Source organism: Lepisma saccharinum, chromosome 30 (genome assembly GCF_977018435.1).
Source record: "Lepisma saccharinum chromosome 30, izLepSacc3.1, whole genome shotgun sequence".
Lineage (NCBI taxonomy): Eukaryota > Metazoa > Arthropoda > Insecta > Zygentoma > Lepismatidae > Lepisma > Lepisma saccharinum.
Genome location: NC_139258.1, coordinates 285,523 through 307,923, shown reverse-complemented (window position 1 = coordinate 307,923; position 22,401 = coordinate 285,523). Strand labels below are relative to the sequence as shown.

The window sequence follows — 22,401 nt, the reverse complement described above, 5'->3', positions numbered from 1 at the left end:
GATTGAATCTATTAAGAGGGTGCCTTCGTCAGTATTTTAATGTTTTATTAATGTAAAGTGTTACAAGGTTCCAGGCTCGAACCCTGGGGTATCATTGTATTTGTCTCATAATCAGTTCATTATTCACCATGGAGCCAATGGCGTTGATTGAAATGTGCTTCTTGCAATAACCTCCAAACGAATGTGTTCCTCATTGTTCACAGTGGTGCACGAGAACTCGACTAACCAACACCACTTTTCACTCGAGACAAGCCACAAGATAATATGGAGCAGCCAAGTTGATGGCCTTCCCGGAAGACACGACTGGGACAACTAAAATGTTTTTGCAGGATACTTCCGCTAATTACTGATCTCTTATCAAGGACGACACAATTACCTCAAACCATTTTTTTATTGCTTATTGTAAACATGATATTCCAGTTTTGGTACCACATTTGTGGCCCCCGGAATCTTTAGCCAACATGGGCTAAATGCATACAATATTCATTCACTCCACGCGATGTGAATTGGAAGAATTTTTATAGCATCAACACAGACATAAGTGAATGAAAGCAACAATGGGTCTGCAAATTAAATTTCTGGAGCTTCAGTACCATATTTTGGCCAATAACTATGAAAAACAATTATATTATAAAACTGAAATTATGTAATAAAATATGCACACATGACAAATCATAGTTCTGTCAATCGTATACGGAAATTAACATAATTGCCTAAAATGTCGGTGACATTAGTGTTAGATTAGCTTGCTTAGGAATCATCCCTGACGACGCCAGAGGAGACCAAGGGTAGCCTGTGCCCCCAGTCTTCAACATACGAGACTTTCATTATTTTAAAAAAATATATTGTAATTCTTTAACATGGCAGACTAATGATTTGGCAAAAGAAAAAAAAATCTCTATTTTTTCTAAGGAAAGGGGAGTCAATTTAATAAAAATAACAATGTAAAAGTTGAAGAATAGTTAAGCAAAAGCAATAACATATTGTTTGTTCCGAAGCTATTGCATGAAAGCAAGTTCTGCCATTTTGTTTATAGTGAAGCCGTCGTTCCACCCGGCACGGGGACCGCCTTTATGGGAGTGACCCCTCTGTTGCCTCGTTTGCCTACGAAGGAACTCGTAGGTCAAACAGCCAATTACGCCAACCGCTTGGGCAAGGATCGGCAACCTTAAAATCCCTCCTCCCCGAAGCAGCCAGCAGGGAAACAGAATTTTGTCAAAATAACTGTTCTGCGCTGTGAATGGACGCCGGTTGGTTCAGCGACTCCACTATAAGACATGCAGAAACTTATTACTACGATTACAAAGAAGTAAATCCTGCATGGCGATCTCTTAGAGGAAAGGCGCGTCGTGGCACTCACCCACATCCGCCGGATTATGGTGCTTTGGGCAGTCGATCCCCAGGGACTCGAGGAAGGGCACGAGCTGCTTTGGGGAGCCCTGGTAGATGCAGCGCCCCCTGGCCAGGAAGTAGGCGTGGCCGAACATGTAGAAGAGGGAGGCGCTCGGCTGGTGGATGGTGCACACGATGGTCCGCCCCTGGCCCGCCAGCGTCTGGAGCATCTGCATGCACTGGGAACTCGCCACTGAATCCAAGCCACTGGAACGGAAAAAGTTGTGAACGGCGAGGTTTTTGTGGGGAAACATTTTTCAGCTGTGATCCACTTTGTTCGTTAGTTTCTTTCCAAAGTTCTACCCATTCCTGGCTAACCTTAGCTTACCTTACCTTCCGGTTCTACAGCCTCCAGTCTTCTCTATTTGGTATTATTCTCCCATTTCCATCTTTTTCAGGTCCCTCCATCTTGATTTTGGTCTCCCTCTTTGAATACATTCTTTCTTTTATTATTTTCTTTGGCAATCTTTCCTCTCCCATTCTTTCAACGTGCCCCATCCATCTGATTCTTTGGGATTTAATGAATCTAACTATATCTTGTCCATCGATTTCTGATTCTCCATTCATCCTTACTGGTCCATAGATTTTCCTGATTCTTCTTCTTTCAAGAACTCTCAGGCGGTTTTCATCTTCCTTCGTGAGAGTCCACAATTCAGAACTCTACGTAATTACTGGCCTCACTAACTTTCATTCTAGTTCTCCTGTCGATTAGCTTGCTCTTGAATAACTGTAGATTGTTGTTTGTTGCCTGTTAGTATTCTGTCCAAAATTGTTTTGCTCATGTGGTTGTTGTTACTTATTACCATTGCAAAGTGTTTAAGGCTTTGAACGGTTTGTATTTCTGTATCCTCTATTTGTATTCTGTGTATTCAGGTGATAGAAACTTACATTTTGTATTTTCGGTGTTTACCTGTAGTCCTACTTTCTCCGTTTCTTTTTGTAGTTCTTGTTTCATTGAATTTTCTGTCTTTTCTATAATTGTTAGATCATCTGCATAGGCGCAGATTTGACTAGTCTTAGTAAATATGGTTATGATGAGAATTTGCTTCAGTAATATAGGGCGATTCATATCGCTAAAACTAATTCCATTAAGATGCTGCTTAATTATACATATCTATGCAAATCTAGCTATTTCTATTTGAGAGCACTTTCGATAATATTCAATATATTTTTGCTTTTTGAACTTTATACACTTAGTTATATTCGAACTGGATTTCTATCCTTCTTACATGTTCACTGATATTGTTGAACATCTGAGAGGTAACGGTCTGACTTGCACGTCTTTTGTTTCTTACTCTTCTTACACTAACCGTGACTAGCTAAATTTTGAAATGAGTAACTATGTCTCGGTTACTTTATCAGTAAGGAGTACTAAAATTAACAGTTACTTTTAAGGTAACTTTTTAGTATTTTAACAGTAAATAACAAAATTGTAGTTTGATAAAAAGAATTGGAAATTAAATTTTAATCTTTATTGCGAGCAAATGTTTTTCGTCACGTAATTTGTTTCAAGTGTAAAGGCTTACTCTGAATTTGCTCTCCTTTATATTTTCATATTTAAACATCGAACGTTTATGATAATTGAAGAAAATGAATGTTAAACTTTGATAGTAAATGAACAGACCGTGTTCAGGTCTTGCATGCAACAACTATAGCTCTGTTGCTTTTAAAAGGTAACTTTCCGAAGACTTACCTAGTGGGCTCATCCACGAACACCACGGGAGGGTTGTTGACGAACTCCAGTGCGATGGAGAGTCTCTTCCTCTCCCCGCCAGACAGGCTCTCGGACCTCGTGTGGCGACAGGACGTCAGGCCCAGCTTCCTCACCATCTCAGCCACCTGCAATAAAAGTGGGACACACATCCTGAAATACACAGTCCGTCCAGTGGGAAAGGTGACTAATGAAATGAAAGACAAGACGTTGTGGATTGGTAGTTTGCAATAACGTTTATTCAAAATAGACACCTTGTGAGTCAATGCATGCACTGAAGCGGTTGTAGAACTTTGTAAAGCAGTCTTGGTACTCCTGTTTCGGAATTGCCTCCAAAATCGCGGTCGAAGCCTTTTGGATGTCTGGAATAGTGTCAAAACGCATTTCTTTCAACGCCAATTTCAGTTTTGGAAATAGCCAGAAGTCGCATGGAGCCAAATCTGGAGAATATGGGGGGGGATTGAGCTCCACTATCCCTATTTTGGACAAAAACTGGCGTACCAACCTGCTCTTGTGCACGGTGCATTGTCGTGCAACAGAGACCATGAGCCCTGTTCCCGATGTTCATGCCGAGCATCGCCCTGGCATTTGCAAGTGATGCGGTGTTGAAAGAAATTAAACCAGCGCTGACCACTGCAATTAAATCTGCCGTGGAGGATGCCATTCAAGAAGTAAAAAACGATCTCGAGAGGAAAATCTCTGAGCTAGACAAGCAAGTGAAGCAAGTGCGAAAGGATCTGAATTCCCTGGAACAATATGACCGTCGCCTGAACCTTGTTTTTCATGGCATCAATGAAAGTGAGGGTGAAAAGTGTGAAGTGATTGCTTCAAAAATCATCAATGAGCAGGTGAAAGTGAAAGTGCCACAAAATGTGTTTCATCGTGTTCACCGACTGGGAGCACCGCGACGTGATGGCAAACCCCGGCCGATCATTGCGCGCTTTGTCACCTACGCCCAGAGAGACTTGGTCTACAAGAACAAGAAGAACCTCAAGGCTACAGGGACAGGTATTTTCATAACTGAAAACCTAACAAAAACAAATTTGGACCTTTTTCACAAGGTAAGGCTTAGTAAAATATTCGAACGAGTATGGACAACCGATGGGAATGTACTTGCCCTACACAACGGAAACGTGGTTAGGATTAGTGACCCGGAGGACATCGCAAAGTTCAGCAGAAAGTAACGCTGTTCCGCCACACTCCCCTCCTAACGGTGGTTGCGTTTATTTTTGGAACTGCTTCCCCCATCAATGACGTACGGGCAACGGTGACCAGTCAAAAGTAGAGGGTAGGGGAATGCAGGAGAACATTCCGCGCCGAACCATACAAAGCTTGCAATACTCTCTGCATTCCTCAATGGTGGCGAAAGGAGGGCATGAACCTGTCGCATAATAGACTGTTATATAAATGTAAACAACCCTCAGCTTGTATTCTAACTCACGCCAGAATATATCGGCAAGCTCAAAAATCTATATTTCTCCCATTTTTAGTTAATCAACAAATATTTTCATTTTTTTTATTTTTCTTTTTTTGTGTCAGTATTCACATTTTTATATTAATTTTTACTTTTTTATTCTTAAATTTTTCATTTATTTTTTTACATTTTTAAAAATTTGATTGTAGTAATAAGTCACTATGATAACTAGCACCTGTTTTTTTATGCGTATGCACATTTTCATTGTTATTCCAATATGCAATTCACACTTGGGACAGAATATATACTTCATGACCAACAGTGGAGGAAACGATAAATATAAATGACCCTACCAATGTAGTCAATGGTGCAGAAACGCCACTCCCAATCAGAATTCACTCCAGTTACTTTGATGAGTCGCCCATTAATATCCGCCACAGCAATTACAATATAAAGGAACAGCTCGAAGCTGAAATAAATAGATCTGAAAATGGCTTTAAATTATGTCATCTAAATATTCAAGGTTTACTCAACTCCATAGATGAATTTAAAGAAATGATATCGAACTTAAACTTTGACCTGATAGCCATTACAGAAAGCTGGTTAAAACCGAATATTAGTAATAATATAGTAGACATCGAAAATTACACATTAGTTCGACAAGATAGATTAAACAAATCTAGAGGTGGTGTGTGCTTATACATTTCTAAATCGCTTAAATGGAAACTTTTAGACGGGTTCGTTAATAATGATATCGGCGTAGAGTACCTTGTAATCGAATTAACTATCGATAGGAAAAAAATTGGACTTATGGTAGCATATAAACCCCCAAATGTCAGCTATACTCACATCAGTCACGTAGCAGATATCCTCCAACACCTATACTTAAATTACGATTACTTCATTGCGTTAGGCGACTGGAATATCAACATGTTAAGAAAAAACGAAAGCAGTACTAGACTCCTTCAGAGTATAATCAAGGAAGTTCACGGGAAACAATTAATTACCAAGCCAACCAGAGTGACAGCGACGTCAAAGTCATTAATTGATTTAATCGTTTGTTCACAAGATTTAATTGTAAAGCAAATTGGGCAGAGCGAGTTACCTGGAATCACAGATCACCATATAACATACTCCATATTTGACCTGTACGCACCAAAGCAACCTAAAAAAATTATCAAAATTAGAAATTTCAAAACCATGGACTTGGACAAGTTTCGTAAAGACGCGGAAAATGTGGAATGGTGCAAAATCGAAAGAAACGAGGACGTAGATGCAGCGGTGGAGGCCTTGAATGATAACATTATCAGATTAATAGATAAGCACGCCCCCCAGCGAAAAATTCGTGTAACCAAACCTCCCGCCCCCTGGATTTCAAATCAAGTAAGGGAATTCTGGAAGTTGCGCGACTTCTTTCATCTGAGATATGTAAATACAGGAGACCCAGACGCTCTCCTATCGTACAAATACTTCAGAAACAGAGCCAAAAAAGCAGTCAGAAACGCAAAATTTAAGCACTATAACGAAACGGTAAATATGAATGTAAAAAATGCTAAAAATTTATGGTCTAACCTCAGAAGCCAGGGACTTTTACCAAATAAAAAGAGTAATGCGCTCTCCCCAGATACATTTCGGCCGAATGCGGTAAACGAGTTCTTTGTTAAGCCGAGTGCACCCTCAGATAACAATGCAGCGGTGATTGATGAAACCAACACGTATCTTGAGCAACCCAACAATGACACGTTCTTTTTTTCCCCAGTAAGTAGCGAACAAGTACGTAAAATTTTTAACAAAATGAAATCGAAAGCGTGCGGTTATGATGGCATAAACCTAACTATTTTACAGTATTGCATCCCCTTTTGTTTAGAAGCTCTTACGCACATTATTAATCTTTCCCTTTCCAAAGGTTGGTTCCCTCAAGAGTGGAAAAAATGCGAAGTAACACCTATACCTAAAAAATCCAACCCCACAGAAATAAAAGATCTACGACCTATTAGCATTCTATCCACAATGTCCAAAATACTTGAAAAAGTAATTTATGAACAAATACTTTCACATATTCAAGGTTTCCTACCACACTTTCAATCTGGTTTCAGAAAAATGCATAGTACTTGCACTGCGCTGGTAGATATCGTAGACAATGTAAGTAAAGGAATAGATGAAAATGAAGTTACACTTTTAGTCTTGTTGGACTATTCAAGAGCGTTCGACTCGATCAATCATGAATTGTTATTGGCCAAACTGTATCACTATGGCGTTACCGGAAACGCGTTAAATTGGTTTCGATCATATCTCGGCAACAGGAAACAACGTGTGAAATATCGGGAACCGGAAGTCACATACTCTAAATGGTTAGTTGTTCAACAAGGCGTCCCTCAAGGAAGTATATTGGGTCCACTACTATACATGATTTACGTAGCTGATTTCGACCGCGCTGTCCAATATTGCCACTACCATCAGTATGCTGACGATTCGCAAATCTATATTCAGTGTAATACAGAAAACTACGATAATGCGATGACCAAACTTCAATTCGACCTTGATGCTATAACAAATTGGTCACGGAGGAACTCCCTTCAATTAAATCCAACAAAATCTTGCTTCATGACCATAGGAACTCATGGTACTCTTAAGAAACTTCACAAAAACGCACCTTCTCCTCCAACTCTTGGCAGTATACCGCTATGCGAAGTGGATACAAGCAAAAACTTGGGGATTGTGTTCGATAGACACTTAAATTGGGAGCCACAAGTCGAATTTATTGTGAAAAACTGTATGGGGAAACTTAAATCTTTGTATCATTTAAAACATGCTCTGGACGCTAATGTTAAAGATCGTCTTATGCAATCACTTGTCCTATCCACGTTAGACTATTGCGCTCCAGTGTACAGTAATATATCCCAGGGCTTAAACTATAAACTTCAAAAAATTCAGAATTGTTGTATACGTTTCATATTTAACCTAAACAGAAAGGAACATGTATCCCCCTATTTAAACTTTCTTGGCTAAACATTAACAATAGAAGAAAATACTTAACACTCACCTTGATGCACAAAATACTTAAGAGTGGCTCCCCAAAATACTTATCCGATAAGATCTGTTCTCATAAAACATCAGCCGAACATAATATCCGCAACAAGCACAATCTAAAAATCCCCAAACATAAAACCGCCACATATAACAAGTCCATCATTGTTACAGGGATCAGGGAATGGAACAAACTGCCTGCACCATTGACTAACATTATTTGCCATCAAAGTTTTAAGAAAAATCTGAAGAACTTACTATTGTCCCAACAACTTAATTAACCTTCATATGTTAACAATTGCACCTGCACTTATACATCATATAATGCATACCTAACCTACCCCCCCCCCCCCCGGCATACACATTGAACTACCGAAGACTTATTACTTATCTTTACTCAACAGTATATATACTAATCTATTCAATGTATTATTTTATCATTGTATAATCTTTATATTATCTTTATTGTATTATCATGATCATTATGTGTTTTTTTTTCTTTCTTTTTGTTTTTATTCATTTATTGTATCTTTGACAAGGGTTGGTTGTAAGAACGGCCCATGAGGCCGAAACACGCCTGCTTAAATAAAGACCATTCTATTCTATTCTATTCTATTACAACAAGGGATTTATCTTGTCGAGTGTTACTTCGGAAAGAGGAATTGTGGAGAAGTGCGACGACGTTTTGTAACGAAATTTCCTGGTGTTCCCGTTCCACATAGGCCACTTTATTAAACCTCGTAAAATCTAAAAAATAAAGTATACAAAGACACCATCCGTGAGTTAAATGAGAGTATTGTACGAGAAATCGGGAGAATTATAGTAGACGAACTTGCACGTGTAAATGCCAATTTCCTTGGGAGATGCCAAGAATGTGTTGCAGCAGATGGACTTAACTTCTGTAGTCAAGGTTAGTACACAATATGAAAACTGTAATTTTAATAGCCGACTCTAGCTATTCCGTTCAGCGGGAAAGAAAAGCGCTGACGCCGGGCCGCTTGCCGCCGAGTCTTGTAGGGAATGTCAGGGAATGCTCTGTATTTTGTTATGGGGGTATAAAATGACCCCTAGCAGAGATTAAAATCTACTCTTCTTGCCACGGATACTTGGGGGTTCTGTTGGGGGGGGGGGGTCACGGCATCCCCCCGTTAATTGGCCCCCTGATTTCTGGTTCTGGTGGAGCAAAACAATTACTTAGAGCTTAGAACATGAGCCACGGCGAACAATGAGGCAATTGGTTGTTTGTGTGATTTCGCGCAAGGACGCAACCCATTGACGGCTGCCCCACTTCTCCGAGTCAACGCTCTCTCATGTAGGACAGGCGCGTTACGTCAGAGCTTGTTTCCGAAAGAACATCAATAGCTCATGACCACGGCAAAAAAGACAATGGGATCCGCGAATCAGCCAGCCCTTGGCTCCTCCTTTCTCCAATGACGAAGGGTGAAGGCCTCGAAGGCAAATCGAGGTTTCTGGGGTGGCATTGGCAATTACTAGGACTCTGAAACTGATGACCTAAAAAATGTAGAGAATTTACCTTTTAGAATGACCTTAAAGTTATTAACAAATAACCTAAAATGGCAAAAAATTGCTATTTTCACTCTCAAATGAAAGCTTGATTTTTTCACAAATTACAAACCCGTTATTGGATGGATATAAACTATTGACGTTAGCAATTTAATTTTAAATTTACCAGAATCCAAACATTTCAGTTAAAAGTAATATTCTGCTTTTCCATTAATCGTATTTTTGATTAGTGGTGAACTAGACCTCCCCGATGGCTAAGCTTAACATACGTCCGTGATTAGCCCGGACAGTCCTGTTTTTTTAGTGCTGTCCGGGATTGCAAAATGTCCGGGGTTTTGAGAATCTGAACATGAAACACGACTATACGACGCACGCTTTTAGAAGCGATATCGGGCGGGGCCACGCAGAGGGTGTGCGTGGCGATCAGCCAATGGCAGGTGTGCAACGTTGTACAGTTAGGAGACTGCGGCGCGGAAGTTAAAAGCCGTGTTCTGTATTTTTCTTGCGCACAAGAAGTTTTCATAAAATTCGCCACATTAAGGTTCATCATAAGATGGGGAAATACATTTTGAACCTAACTGTCCAAGTCCCATGAATTTCCGTCGCCTACAGCCGGAGTTATCGCTCCTTGGAGAAACAAGGGAAACATCACCTTTCCATTTCCTTTCGATTGTTTTTTTCGTTGCCACCGTGTTGACGCAGCTGAGTTGTTGTGTCTAGGGAAAACTGTGGGTGTTGAATTCGCCTCGATATAAACAATGACCCTTCATTGTTCTGGGCGTTCTCGAAAATTTAAAAAGTCTGAGTCAGTTTGAGTTCAGCGTTTTCGTAGCAAGGCCGGTGTAAAATTATTCGCTTATCGTTCAGTCGTGCGCCAAAGAACAGCTTGTGAAAAGATTAAATACAGCCCTTTCGTGCGATAGTGTGTGTTCCGTGTGTTCTTTTTATTTTAAATAATGTCACTCTCAAAACCTAGCACCAGTAGTACAGGCACCAAGGGTGCAAAATCTAATCATTAACCTCCAGGAGAGTGACTCGGAAACGAGTGAAATCAGTGACACGGAGACCGAGGAAGACGAATAAACACCTTCAAGTTTCTTTCAGGTATGGGTTTCTTGCATACGCTACAGTGATATGATATTATAATCCTGTGTAGAAATATTCACTATATTATTTCACTGTACTCATTCATACTGTGTATGCATTACATAAAAATAGTTAAATATTGGACACAGCATTCTCTGTCTTTCCCTTCCGCTTGCAGTTAGTTTGGCAACAGCGCAGTAGCACTGGTGGCTGGGTATTAGCCGAACTCATGTTCCTTCTAAAAGCGTGCGCCGTATAGAATTTATGACCGGCAAGAATCGATCGATTATAAGGATCGATTCTTTTCTTTCTTCGAGAAATCGACTTTCGAACGGTTCCGTTTCCGTACTTCCGTGAGAGTCTTGGTTGTCTTGCAAGCGTGTGAAGTAACTCGTCTACACGTTTTTGACAATTATAAGTATTTACAAGGGCTTTGCATTTGGCAATGGGCAAAGGAAAGTGTGTATTTAACGTTAATCTGCAACAGGAATACAAATTCTTGAAACTGTAACGACAGTGAACGTGTGCAATGTACACTCTGTAATGGAGCATTTTCTCTTGCACATAAAGGAAGAGGTGATATTGAAGACCACGTGAAAACTGAACAAATATAAGATATTTTAGAAAATAATGTTAATATTTTTTCTTGTAAAATTTATAGTTTAATGTTCCAATAAAATGTTAATGCTTTTAAGTAATTTCAATTTACTTTTGTAAAAAAAAAACTAAAATTCAGCAGTAACGAGTTGATCGCGAATATGTCCTGGGTTGGAAGCCAAAAAATATGGTAAGCCTACCGATGGCGTACTGGTAACGTCATCGAATTGCAATCAAGGTACCCGGTGAAGGCACATAGTGGTTCGTGGTTCGGATTCCACTTTAAACTATAGGTCCAGTCCCGATTAGCCTTTCTGTGCATGAAGTGAACTTAAAACACGAACTCGCAAATCAGCGGCAGCATTGCCAGAAGTGTTGAGTCTTAAAAGCTTCAGAGGAACCTTTACCTCTCCATTAGCCAAGAGGCGTATCTGCATCCTCTCACGTTTTATGGGTTCATTCATGTATGACCACTGTTAACGTTTCCAAAGCCCCGATTTCTTGTTATTACTGAACAAAAAAAATCTTAATCACAGCCTGCATCTTGCTCGCTGGGAAATTCCTGCTGCAGAAGACGAGCATAGCAATTAGGAGAGCTGCCATTACAGTCCCTGACCACCGCAATTCCAAAGAACATTTGCTGTCGCAACATCTGACGCTCCTGGCGGCGTCAACAACCTGTTTGTCAGAGTCGGCATGCAGCTCTACACGCTTCATCTGTCGTTGGAGATTCTTTTTATGACAGTCTTCCTTTCTTCTTACATCTCAACTTAAAGATCAAATCAGATTTGCCGGCCCCGCGCTACGACGTCAGGGGGTCCCGGGTTCGAATCCCGGCCTGGGCATGGATGTTTGTAAGTGTCCATTGATCAATTTCATCATGTCATCACTCATCCCCATCTTCGCAAATTAACCAAAAAGTGGCACAAAGAGCGAAGTTAAAATAAAGCAAATCAGATTTCAGAAAGTTACTAAAAAATAACGGCACATTGGCCTTCTTAAACCCGAAAGTTTATGGATGCAGCAATACAAGTCTTCCATCTGTCCCTATCCTAGGCAACATCAATCCAATCTTTTCCATCTTTATCGAATTCCTATACGTGCATCTCAACGTTATCCCTCAATCTTCGTCTTGGCCTTCCTGCAGGTCTCTTACCATCAGGCTTCCCAACAAGAACCCTGTAAACTCTTCCCACCTAAGTCTTCTTGATTTAATTATAATAATATCTGGATATGAAAACAAATTACGTACTAACATGAACGCGTAATAAATTTGTTTACAAAAAGTAGAGCGCTTTCGCTTTGCGGGATACCTTTTGTAACAATCAAATCCTAATTACAGATAACAACTCATTTCAATCTGTTATAAATTTCAAAATTAGGTACTAATATGAACAACTTAATTCGTGTATAATGTAAGTTACCTAGCTAATCACAAATATTTATCATCTTGTCAAATATGAAAGAATATTAGTGTCTCCTCAACCATATTCGAAAATAACAATATATATACAGGGTGGTCCAAAAGTCCCGGAACGGTCACATATCGTGAGAAATACACATCGAATCGGAAAACGAAATAAAGCTATTCAATGATATCACACCTGATTCTCCACCTGGGGGTGGGGCGGGGGTGCAACTGTGAAATTTTAAATGGAAACCCCCAATTTTGTATTGTAGAATCGGAAAGAGGACTTCATTCCGAGTCCAACGAGCTATCAACCATCCTCCTAACTCAATTAGGAACGGAGATATGGCGATTTTAAATTTTCGCCAAAAAAAAAAAAAAAAAGTGCAAATTTCATAAAACAAAAAAAATAATTCAAAGGGACGCTCTACACCTAATTGAGCTAGAGTGAAAGCGATTGGAGATTCGGAATCTGTACGTCAAGACCTTTCAATAGATATGGAAGGGGATCTATCGCCATATCTCCGTTCCTAATTGAGCTAGGAGGATGGTTGATAGCTCGTTGGACTCGGAATGAAGTCCTCTTTCCGATTCTACAATACAAAATGGGGGTTTCCATTTAAAATTTCACAGTTGCCCCCCGCCCCACCAAGTGTGATATCATTGAATAAATGATAAAGAAATCGTACAACGTTACTAGACCAGAAAAGTTCCCAGCTGAGCTTACCACGTCCTTCCTCTCCCGGGGCGAGAGTTCGTTGCCCAGCTTGAGATGAGCTGCAATGGTGAGGAGCTCTTCCGCCGTGAGGTAGGGCTGGTGGAGGTCCTCCTGCATCACGTAGCAGGAGAGCTTGTGGAAGTGCCTCATGCTCCTGGGGCGGCCGTTCGTCAGGATCTCCCCCGACACCCCGAGGGCCCTGCAAGGAACGGAATTTATCTAGTTATCATGCGAGAGTGTTCCTCAAGCTCAATCTTAAAAATTAAATGCAATGCAACTTTATCATATCTTATGACTGAACAATCTAAACTTATCTGTTGGATAAATATTCGAGTATTATAGATAATTAAGTTAGAAAGTAGAAGGTATTTTGCATGTTATTCGTTTATTTTAACTTTTTGTTTTATTTGTGTTTTCTATTGTGTCCCACCCTTGACACAAAAAACAATTCATTTCCCCCTCAACTCCTTTAGAATTTTTACAAAGGTCAATTAGCTTCTCTCTTTGCCTTAAATATTTTTTTTTCATCATTTGACATGAGGGAAAAATGGGGTGATGCTTTCCCCCAGTTAAGAGAATCCTCATAAAGCATCCCCAGCGCTAGGATAATTTGCATAGGTACTCAATCTGCTGTCAAGGTGCCCTTTATTCTTTTCACGCTAGAATTTCACAATTTGAACCATGTAAATTCTTTCTAAATAACCCCCTGGCCCCTCTCTTCGGTCGCCCTTGGGAGGACCCCTTCAGCAGCATTAGTTACGCCACTGCTTCAGCTTCAGCTGACTACAGAAGTTGGACGGAAATATCACGAGATGAAAACTGAACACAAGATTTTGCTTGCATCTGCTCCTAAAGGTATCTAGCATTCAAAGCAATTTACGCAGTTCCAAGCTATTGAAGGACCGATTGTGCGAATCAACCTTGAATTGAATGTTTTGCCGACTCATCGGTAACTTTTTGTAATGAAAGAATCGTCACAGGCTGACAATAGAGGCTTAGTACGAAGAAGCTCCAAGGACGACAGACAGTGACGTAATACGCAATCTGCATACAAATCATTACGTCCTTTGACACGACTCTTGATTCCTTGAAATCGTCGAAAGCTTTTCCACTTTCCACGGGCGTTCGCCTTGTTTATCCTGCATGCAATGAACTTTTAGAAAGCATCGTTTGGGTCGACGGAAGAATTCTCAACGCCTGCATAAGAACGAGCTCAAATGCCGAATGCGAATGTGGCGGTCAAGTAGGTCTTGAATAACACAAAGGAATTAATAATATCTCTCACGTGACACTCATTAGAAATAATCGATATTTTTTTACCGATACTTACAACCAGGGAATGGATGTATATGTAAATACATATATACACTATGTACACTATACAGTGTGAAGCTGAAATCATAGGAGAAACGAAAAAAAGGCTGAAAGACAGGTTATAACAACATAGGGATGATGTACGACTTAAGAGAGAGAGAGAGAAATGCGATATTTAAACACACGAGAGAAACAGGACATGGTATAGAGTGGGATGAGGTTAAGCAGATAGGAAGGGAGAAGAGAATACTAGAAAGAAAATGGAAGGCGGCCAAGGAAATAGAGAAGAAAGGTGAAGAAGACACAATGAACTGAAATGGGGGACTGAAGATAAACAAAGAATGGAAGTAGGTGTTAGAAAGAGTGGAAAGGACAAGAGCGAAGGAAGAGTAATGAAGAATGACAGAATAAGGAAAAGAGCGTGAGATAAGAAGTCCAACCACGTTCCAGATGAAAGGAAATGTTTATCTAAATCGCCTCTGCCAGGTGAAACAGCAGTTGAATGTTCCAGATAAACAACTTTCTAATAATATTGTGATTTTTGTGTATATATATCTTCCTGTTTTTGTACCTTATTTCATTTGTATTTGTGCAGAGTCGGAAGAAGACCTTGCTAAAGTCGTTTTCACGTTCAGAAGACACAACGGCGCTTATGGAGAAACCGCACAGTGTTGCCAATACTGCGCTAGCTCATGTCGCCGGGAAATGATGAGCTTTCTTCACAATGTAGGTGTTACATATTTTATATATATAATGATAATTATATGTAATTATTAATATTAATATTATACTGTGAACATTACAGTTCATTAGCATGTCATTTTCCCATTAGATTTAATTTAATACACAGGCACATTTAATATTCATTCGCCTTTCTCTGTAATTATTTCATAGAATAACATTGAGATATGGTAATGTGTTACATATATATATAAATTCATTATTGTCTATGAATTTATGTGTACGTTGGAAACTGAAAGGTGATCTTCATTTCAGTAGTAATGTAAACAAAAACAACGTGTATTTGCGACAGCACTAATGTTGCTCACAACAGCAGCATTGGAAATAATTGTCAATTATTAAATTAAAGTAATTGCAATTCTATTATAACAAACTGAATGAAGTTAATATTTTTACTGAATGGAAATAAAGTAACAACTCGAAAACTTGGTGGTGATTAGCCGGAATGCTGCGGTGAGTCGGCTCAAGATGGCCAGACAACGTCCCCTTACTTCGCGCGCGGTTCGGGTTAAAAAGAAACTCCAAATGCATGGAAGTAATATTTCTGGGAACCTTTGAGTGGTTATAAAAAATAATTTCATTATTTTCTCCACAACTTTGTCGCTGGAAGTTTTTACTTGGAATTACAGAACAAAAAATGGCCAGCGACGACATTTTCTACTGCACGAATATAAAAAATCTCCACATACTTTATTTAAATATTTTTTAATGCAAATATGCTTTAAAGTATTGATAAATTCTGAGCACCACCATCACCTATGACAATTAGAAAACAGTGTCAATTTTTTTCATAATGAATGCTTCAATTTTACGGCATGTTTCAACGTTAGGAATGAAAATAATGTAAAAATTTTGTTTTCACAGAAAATTTGCGTTTTTAATTCATCTAAAAATATCTAAACAAGTTACCACTTTTTTGTGCTCGCCATCGTATTCTCTACAAAATTTCCTGCAAAACAGCAGGTACCGATTTTACGTAAGCTAAATTTGTAAATCGAGAAATTTGACAACAGCGCGCTCGTATTTCCCATAAGAAAAGCATTGCCCATAAGAGCCCATTGTGTCTTCTGAACGTGAAAACGACTATAGAAGGTTGAAACGTAACGTTTACTTTATGTTTTAAAATAAATTAAGTTCTGCCTTGGTCAGCATATTGAGTTTTTGGTTATCATGCAAACAAGGCTTAATGGTGTTAAAACTATGTCATTTACTATTAATACCTTCACATGAATAAAGAAATAAAATGACAATTTCTACTCAATCAATTCCAATTGGTTATACGTATATCGGTTATTTTTCGCACAAGCCCAAATTCTATGCATTGGCCAAAATGTGTTGATTGTAATGTTTTTTTTATTTTGATAAATAGACATAAGTTTGAATCAAGTTGTAGCATTGCAAAGTTATCGTTCAAAAATCGGCCATTAATTTTGCATCAACCCTAAGATAAACAGACAACAATAAAGAATCTACCAATATGCCCCACCCCTGCAAACACGCAGTCACAGAAAAAAAAGAAAGCGAGTCTTTAACATATTGATGGTGTGTCGAACAAAGGAGGGAAGGGCTGCAAAGTTTTGAATGCGTGTTTATTGGAGGCACTTTTGTCTGGAATAGTTGTTCATGCTTATCTTCAATTAAATCGTTATTATAAAGGTCGATCGTCCTACCTGTATCCGCTCAGTATGTCCAGTAAACTAGTTTTTCCGGCACCAGAGCATCCCAAGATGGCCGACAGCTCACCGGACTTGAATCTTCCACTCACAGATTTCAAAATTTCCATGCGCTCTGCAATGAGAAAACATTTTGTAAATATTTTCTTAAAATAATAACATGACATTGAAAAGTTCGATTACGAAGAAAAAACTTTAAAAATTCTTGTCGAAAATAAAGTCTTGTGAACAGTCGGTGGCAAAGATATCCAGTAAACCGCTGAGTTTCTATTCGGTGGTAACAAGGAAAACATATTTCTTAAAAACCAAAACACGTCAACTCGGTGACTTGTATGACACCAGAAATGCTTTTGTCCCAATTCTTCCTATCAGGGCTTCGCCAGAAATTTTTGTACGACAGGGAATGAAAGGCGGGGGCGGGGGGGGGGGGGGGTCAGGCAGTTTCTACGGATCCTTACATGATCCGGGAGTCAATGCTTTGAGAATATCAAAAAGCAAGGAGGCGCCAGATTTTATTCTCTACGTTAAACTACAGAACGCAGTCCCAACGTGCTGAAAAGGTGTACGGTTTTTTATTTACTATTAACTGATTATCCGGCGTTGGCCGGTTATTTATTTATTTATCCCAATCTTGTATTGTAATGAATTCTAACTATAGTGTAAAATGTAACTAATTTTATTTACAGGTATTTAAAAGTACTATAAGTACAGTATACAAATTATAAAGTAAAATCTCTTACAAATTCACTATAATATTAATTTAACTCAAAACATTTTTAGTTTCACCTCCAGGAGCAAGAGTAGATAATGAACGGCATTGGGAGTGTCACTATTCATCTTAGCGACCCCGAAAGCTATGGATTCCACACTAATATCGGTCGATTTTTATTATTTTTACGTCACCCCCACCTCTAGGGGTGCAGGGGTGTCGTACCTCTACAGTATTTATTTTCAGATTGCAAGTCATATATGTAGCAAGTTTGGTTGAAATTGCTACAGGCGTTCGTGAGTTCCGGAACAATCATACATACATATATACAGGGTGACTGGTAATTAGATGTATTCCCTGAAAGGGGTTAAAGTAGAGACAATTTGCAATAAATTTGACCATATGATACCCCGTCCGAAAATTAGTAGTTTTCGAGATAATCGAATTTCTATTGTTTTTTGTTAGCAACATTTGTACCTTGTTGGATAGCAGATGACACAAGGAAGTAATTAAAGTAATTTGTACGCTTCGTGTCATACCATTTTTGTTATTAATACGTTGCCAAGTAAACTAAGAGTGCATTTTTTATCATCACCCGTTACTTACATGTGATTGTTATTTGGGAAAAGCTTTTTTTTTCAACGAACCACTTATTTGTTAGCTATCAGAAAACGCTGAAATATGTGCCATACAATGAGCAGTTTTTTCTCAATTCATCTTTTTATGTGGAAAATTGTCATTTTTTAAAAAAACAATAGAAATTCGATTATCTCGAAACTACTAATTTTCGGACGGGGTATCATATGGTCAAATTTATTGCAAATTGTCTCTAGTTTAACCCCTTTCAGGGAATACATCTAATTACCAGTCACCCTGTATATACACACACATACATGCATTTGTATATACGTAAAATATAGATTTACTATTTCCGTGACTTTTGTCTGCCCCAGATAAATTGTGCATAGAAATCTGTAAAATCGGGTGGTATGAGGAAATGGATAGGAATGCGTTATGGACACCCCTGTGGAAAAGCACGTGGGAAGTCGTCACGTGAATACTCCAGATAAGCTGCCTCGAGCAACGCTCGAAAACTCTATCACATGGTTCTACTGTTCTCTGTCACGTCCTTCCTATCAAGGGAGGAAGGAAGAACGTGACAGAGAACAGTTGAACGTGTCTCGCGTAGCTAATCTGAAGAGCGGCCACTGTTGAGAAGAAAGCGATTCTACTGTAACTGCTACAAGCATTAAACAAGTTTGTTTTCCAAATACAACTCTCCAATTTGCAGTTGTGCGTGTAGGACAAATAGATCTGTAGGAAAGCTTTGGAAAGTTTCCTGGCGATGTATAATCCTGTAGAAACCAACCTTTCCTGTTACGCCTCAATTTCAACTTTGGATTGCAGTGGCGGCGATCACAGGGGCGGGCGAGGAGGCAGTTGCCCCCACTTTTTCCATTTTTGCCCCCGCACTATGCTAAACCTTATCTACAACGGGAAATATACTGTTATTTGGCACTTTGCCCCCACCCCGGTTTTGGAACCCAATCACAGCCACTGTTGGATTGTATATTTGCCATTGCCGACTTCCGTGGCTGCGTGGTAGCGGCACGTGCTGCAAAGTCAGAGGTCGCAGGTTAGAAGCCAGCCCACGACATGGGTGTATTGTCTTTATTCCAGTATACATTTCACCTGTGCATCCTTGTCGTCAATATTAACGCAAAAGGGTAAGACGTTAAATAAATTGTACGTTCGTTATTTTACATTCTTGTTGTGCCAGCTTGGGTAGTCGCGACAGTCAGAATGAAACTGATAAGCAGATAATCGCAGAGGAACACGCAGGGCTCGAACTCAAGACCTTTGGTGGCGAAATCAAAAGTCGACCATTTAATTTCCTGATTTCAACTCATTCCGAGCATATACGTGCACAGACCCACCCTCTGATTCATCAAGGCTTTTGCCCTCCTTAAAGTTCAGTCGTACAAAGGAAAACCTCCTTCCATCTCGTTGTTTATTGTCTTGATAGGTATTAAACAGGGGCGTATATAATGTGTGTCCGGACACACCGAAAATCAGAAGAATTCCAGCTTCTCTGTTCCCCTCCCCGTTTATTTTCCTTTTCTGTGGTTCAGTTAAATTTACATATAAACATGATTTCGTACACCAGATTCAAAACCACTACACATACTTTATTCGTTTCCAATGTGTGACCAATTTATCGTAGGTGTAACACACCTGGGCTAACGAATAAAATACGTGAATCTTAAAAACAAGTAATTTACTGGAGAACGAAGCGAGATGGTCCAATTACACAGGAACTTCCGTCGGCTTAAAAATACTTTATTTTTAAAAGATAATAATATTGTTTAATAACGGAGATAGATTACACTAAATTTCTAAGTTAGAGTATTAGGAGAGATAAATCCCCCATTGCCCCCCCCCCCTCTGGCCCCAAATTAGACGAGACATACAAAACTTCAAGTAGACTGAAAGATATTGCACGTTTAACCATTTGGCGGGCGGAAGTGACGTAATATCATTCAGTGCTTGATTGATGCTTAGTTTTACAGCAGCAGCATGGCCGTAGGCAGGAAAAAATTTCGGGGGGGGGAGGTTCATTCATAATTGTTCCAATGGGCGTCGCCAGAAATTTGAATAATATAAATAATAACAATAATTATACAATAATAATTATAATTAAAATTTCATAATAATAAAACAATTTTATTCCAAAATAATAATAATAAAAATAATAATAATAATAATTGAGTGAATATCCAGCATAAAGGTTTTTTTTGTTTATTTTTACGTTTCATACAGTGTGTACTGAAATGCCCAATTATTATACTTTGTTATTAAATTTTAAGATACCTTCAAGAAAAAGCTCTAAAATTTAAATGGAAATTTTAGTCAAAGTTTTTGTTGTTTGACCTTAAAACTTAATTTTTGGAATTTTGAAAAGTGTGGAACCAGTTATTCTCTTTAAAAGCTTAGCCTGGTGCATGGATTGTAACCTCAATCGCGAACGTAATGCGCTACAAAACTGGAGATCCGAGGTTTGAACTCCTATCACGGGGGATTTTCGACTTTATCGGACAGGGAATTTAAAAGCTGGAAAGGGAATTTTGGGACAATCATAAGGGAATTTTTAGTCTATATTCCTTGTGACGTAGGAACAACACTGAATGTTGAGAAGTGAAAATGGAGGGGTCGCGGGTAGACTGCGATTCCGAGAATAAATCCTGTTTCACTCAACTTTCAGAATTCCAAATTTATGAAAATTCTAGCTCGATCGTTTCAACATTGTCTCCTTGTATTTTTGTAATGCTTCAAAAAAATTTTGAAAAGAGTTACAGATTTTGGTTTCTGAACTTCCATTAATCCAACATGTCAGATGTTTCGGGGGGGGGGGTTGAACCCTAGAAACCCCCCCTCTAAATACGGTCATGAGCAGCAGCATATACAAATGGGTTAGGACTAAGAAACATGTAAGTTTCTATTCTCTCTTTTGATCTGTATATTACATAAAATGTAAATTCCATTCCATAGGCATTTCCGTAAACAATGGCAAAATTTGTCGCGACTAAATCTCCCGTAGATTCAATGCCGAAAGCTGGATACTGTTTTTAGCTGTGTGTGGTGTTCGCATATTATTCATCGCACCAAATTCAAACACCTTGCTCAAGCACCATTTTTCGTCATCTGACATAAGCGCGGAATGCTTTCGTGATTGATACACTCCTACAACATTTAGCCTAACTACGAAAGCATTTAGCCTTACGTCAGAAGACTAAATGCAGCGCCTGACCAAGAAGGTTCTTGAGTTGGGTGCGATAAGTGAAGCCCTTGCTGTTCGGAACTCTGGAACACGAAAGTAAAGAGCGGAAACCATCGTTGAATCATTTCTTTCCACCTGGCACAGTAACTGGAGATAGGGATGTTAATTATACGTAATTCTCCATACTTAATTACCAAGTGGTTGTTATGCAAGATGCACTTCCGGTAGCCAACCTCCGTGGCGCAATGGTTAGCACAGCGCCCTACGTGGGTGTTAAATTTCATCGTATCGTCATTCATCCTCATTTTTGTTATTAGCCAAAAGTGGAAGAAAAGCGAAGTAAAAACGAATCAAAGCATTTCTGCTTTTAAAGTTCTTATTGAAAAGAAGGGCGCCCACAGAATCTTTACTCAGGGGGGCAGTCACAGAAACTTTTATTATTATTATTATTATTACTTTTGTTTTTATTTTTTGATCGTGTTATTATTAATTACGTATTACATTACTATTACTACCAGGGGTGTAAGGGGTGCTCCTTCCACGTAGTGCACCCAATAGTCAACCTCAGTTCCACGTAGTACACCCTGGACTGCAGACTAACGAGGCTCTGGCGACTGGCCCCATAGCCAGTATAATTTTGTTTGTGTTGTCCTGTGTTTTGCCCTTATTCGTGCTGAGTGCTCCTTTACAGACTCAGCTTTTAACGAAAGTCAGAAGATTTTAATATTTTATGATTTTAGTTATGTTATGTGTAGCGATAAGGGCTGGACCCCGTATAATGTGACGGGTGCAAAATAGCCTTAGTGCTGACGCACCCAAAATTTTAAATTCAAATATTCAAACTATTATTACTACTACTAATAATTATGTTTTTTTTAAAAATTACATACACTTGTAATTTCCATATTCTGTATATCTATGTACAATTTAACAACTGTATATCTAACATTAATTCATGAAGGGCAACAAGTTGTTTCTTTCTAGTTAGATAATCAGTGTAAAATAGATTGTAAGCTTAAATGTAACCCTATATATAATAATAATCATAATAGTAGCTGTAACTTACGACCGGTAAGTCACAGAAAGCAATACTTTTTGTCATGAAATATACCAACAATTTCAACATTCGAATTACATCAACTCTTTCCAGAAATCTCAGGAGGGCAAGTGCCCCCTCCCCCCCTCCGGGCGTCCATGATTGAAAATCTTACATTTACCAAATTCACACACAACACAAATCAAGCTACAACTTCCTGATGGAACAATGCATGTCATGTACTGACATGTGCGAAATATTGCGTAACGCTTG

The 22,401-nt window shown here is 39.0% G+C and overlaps 1 protein-coding gene across 1 annotated transcript in view; it reads right to left on the bottom strand.

Moving 5' to 3' along the window:
* LOC145981709 (ABC transporter G family member 2-like) overlaps positions 1 to 22,401 on the bottom strand; it is a 113,747-nt gene that overhangs the window by 76,550 nt on the left and 14,796 nt on the right. Inside the window, exons 2-5 of the mRNA XM_083115111.1 lie at positions 16,603 to 16,720; positions 12,887 to 13,076; positions 3,086 to 3,231; positions 1,361 to 1,599 (exon numbers count right to left, since the gene is read on the bottom strand). Of these exons, the coding sequence (XP_082971237.1) occupies positions 1,361 to 1,599; positions 3,086 to 3,231; positions 12,887 to 13,076; positions 16,603 to 16,720 (693 nt within the window). The remainder of the gene's footprint in view (positions 1 to 1,360; positions 1,600 to 3,085; positions 3,232 to 12,886; positions 13,077 to 16,602; positions 16,721 to 22,401) is intronic.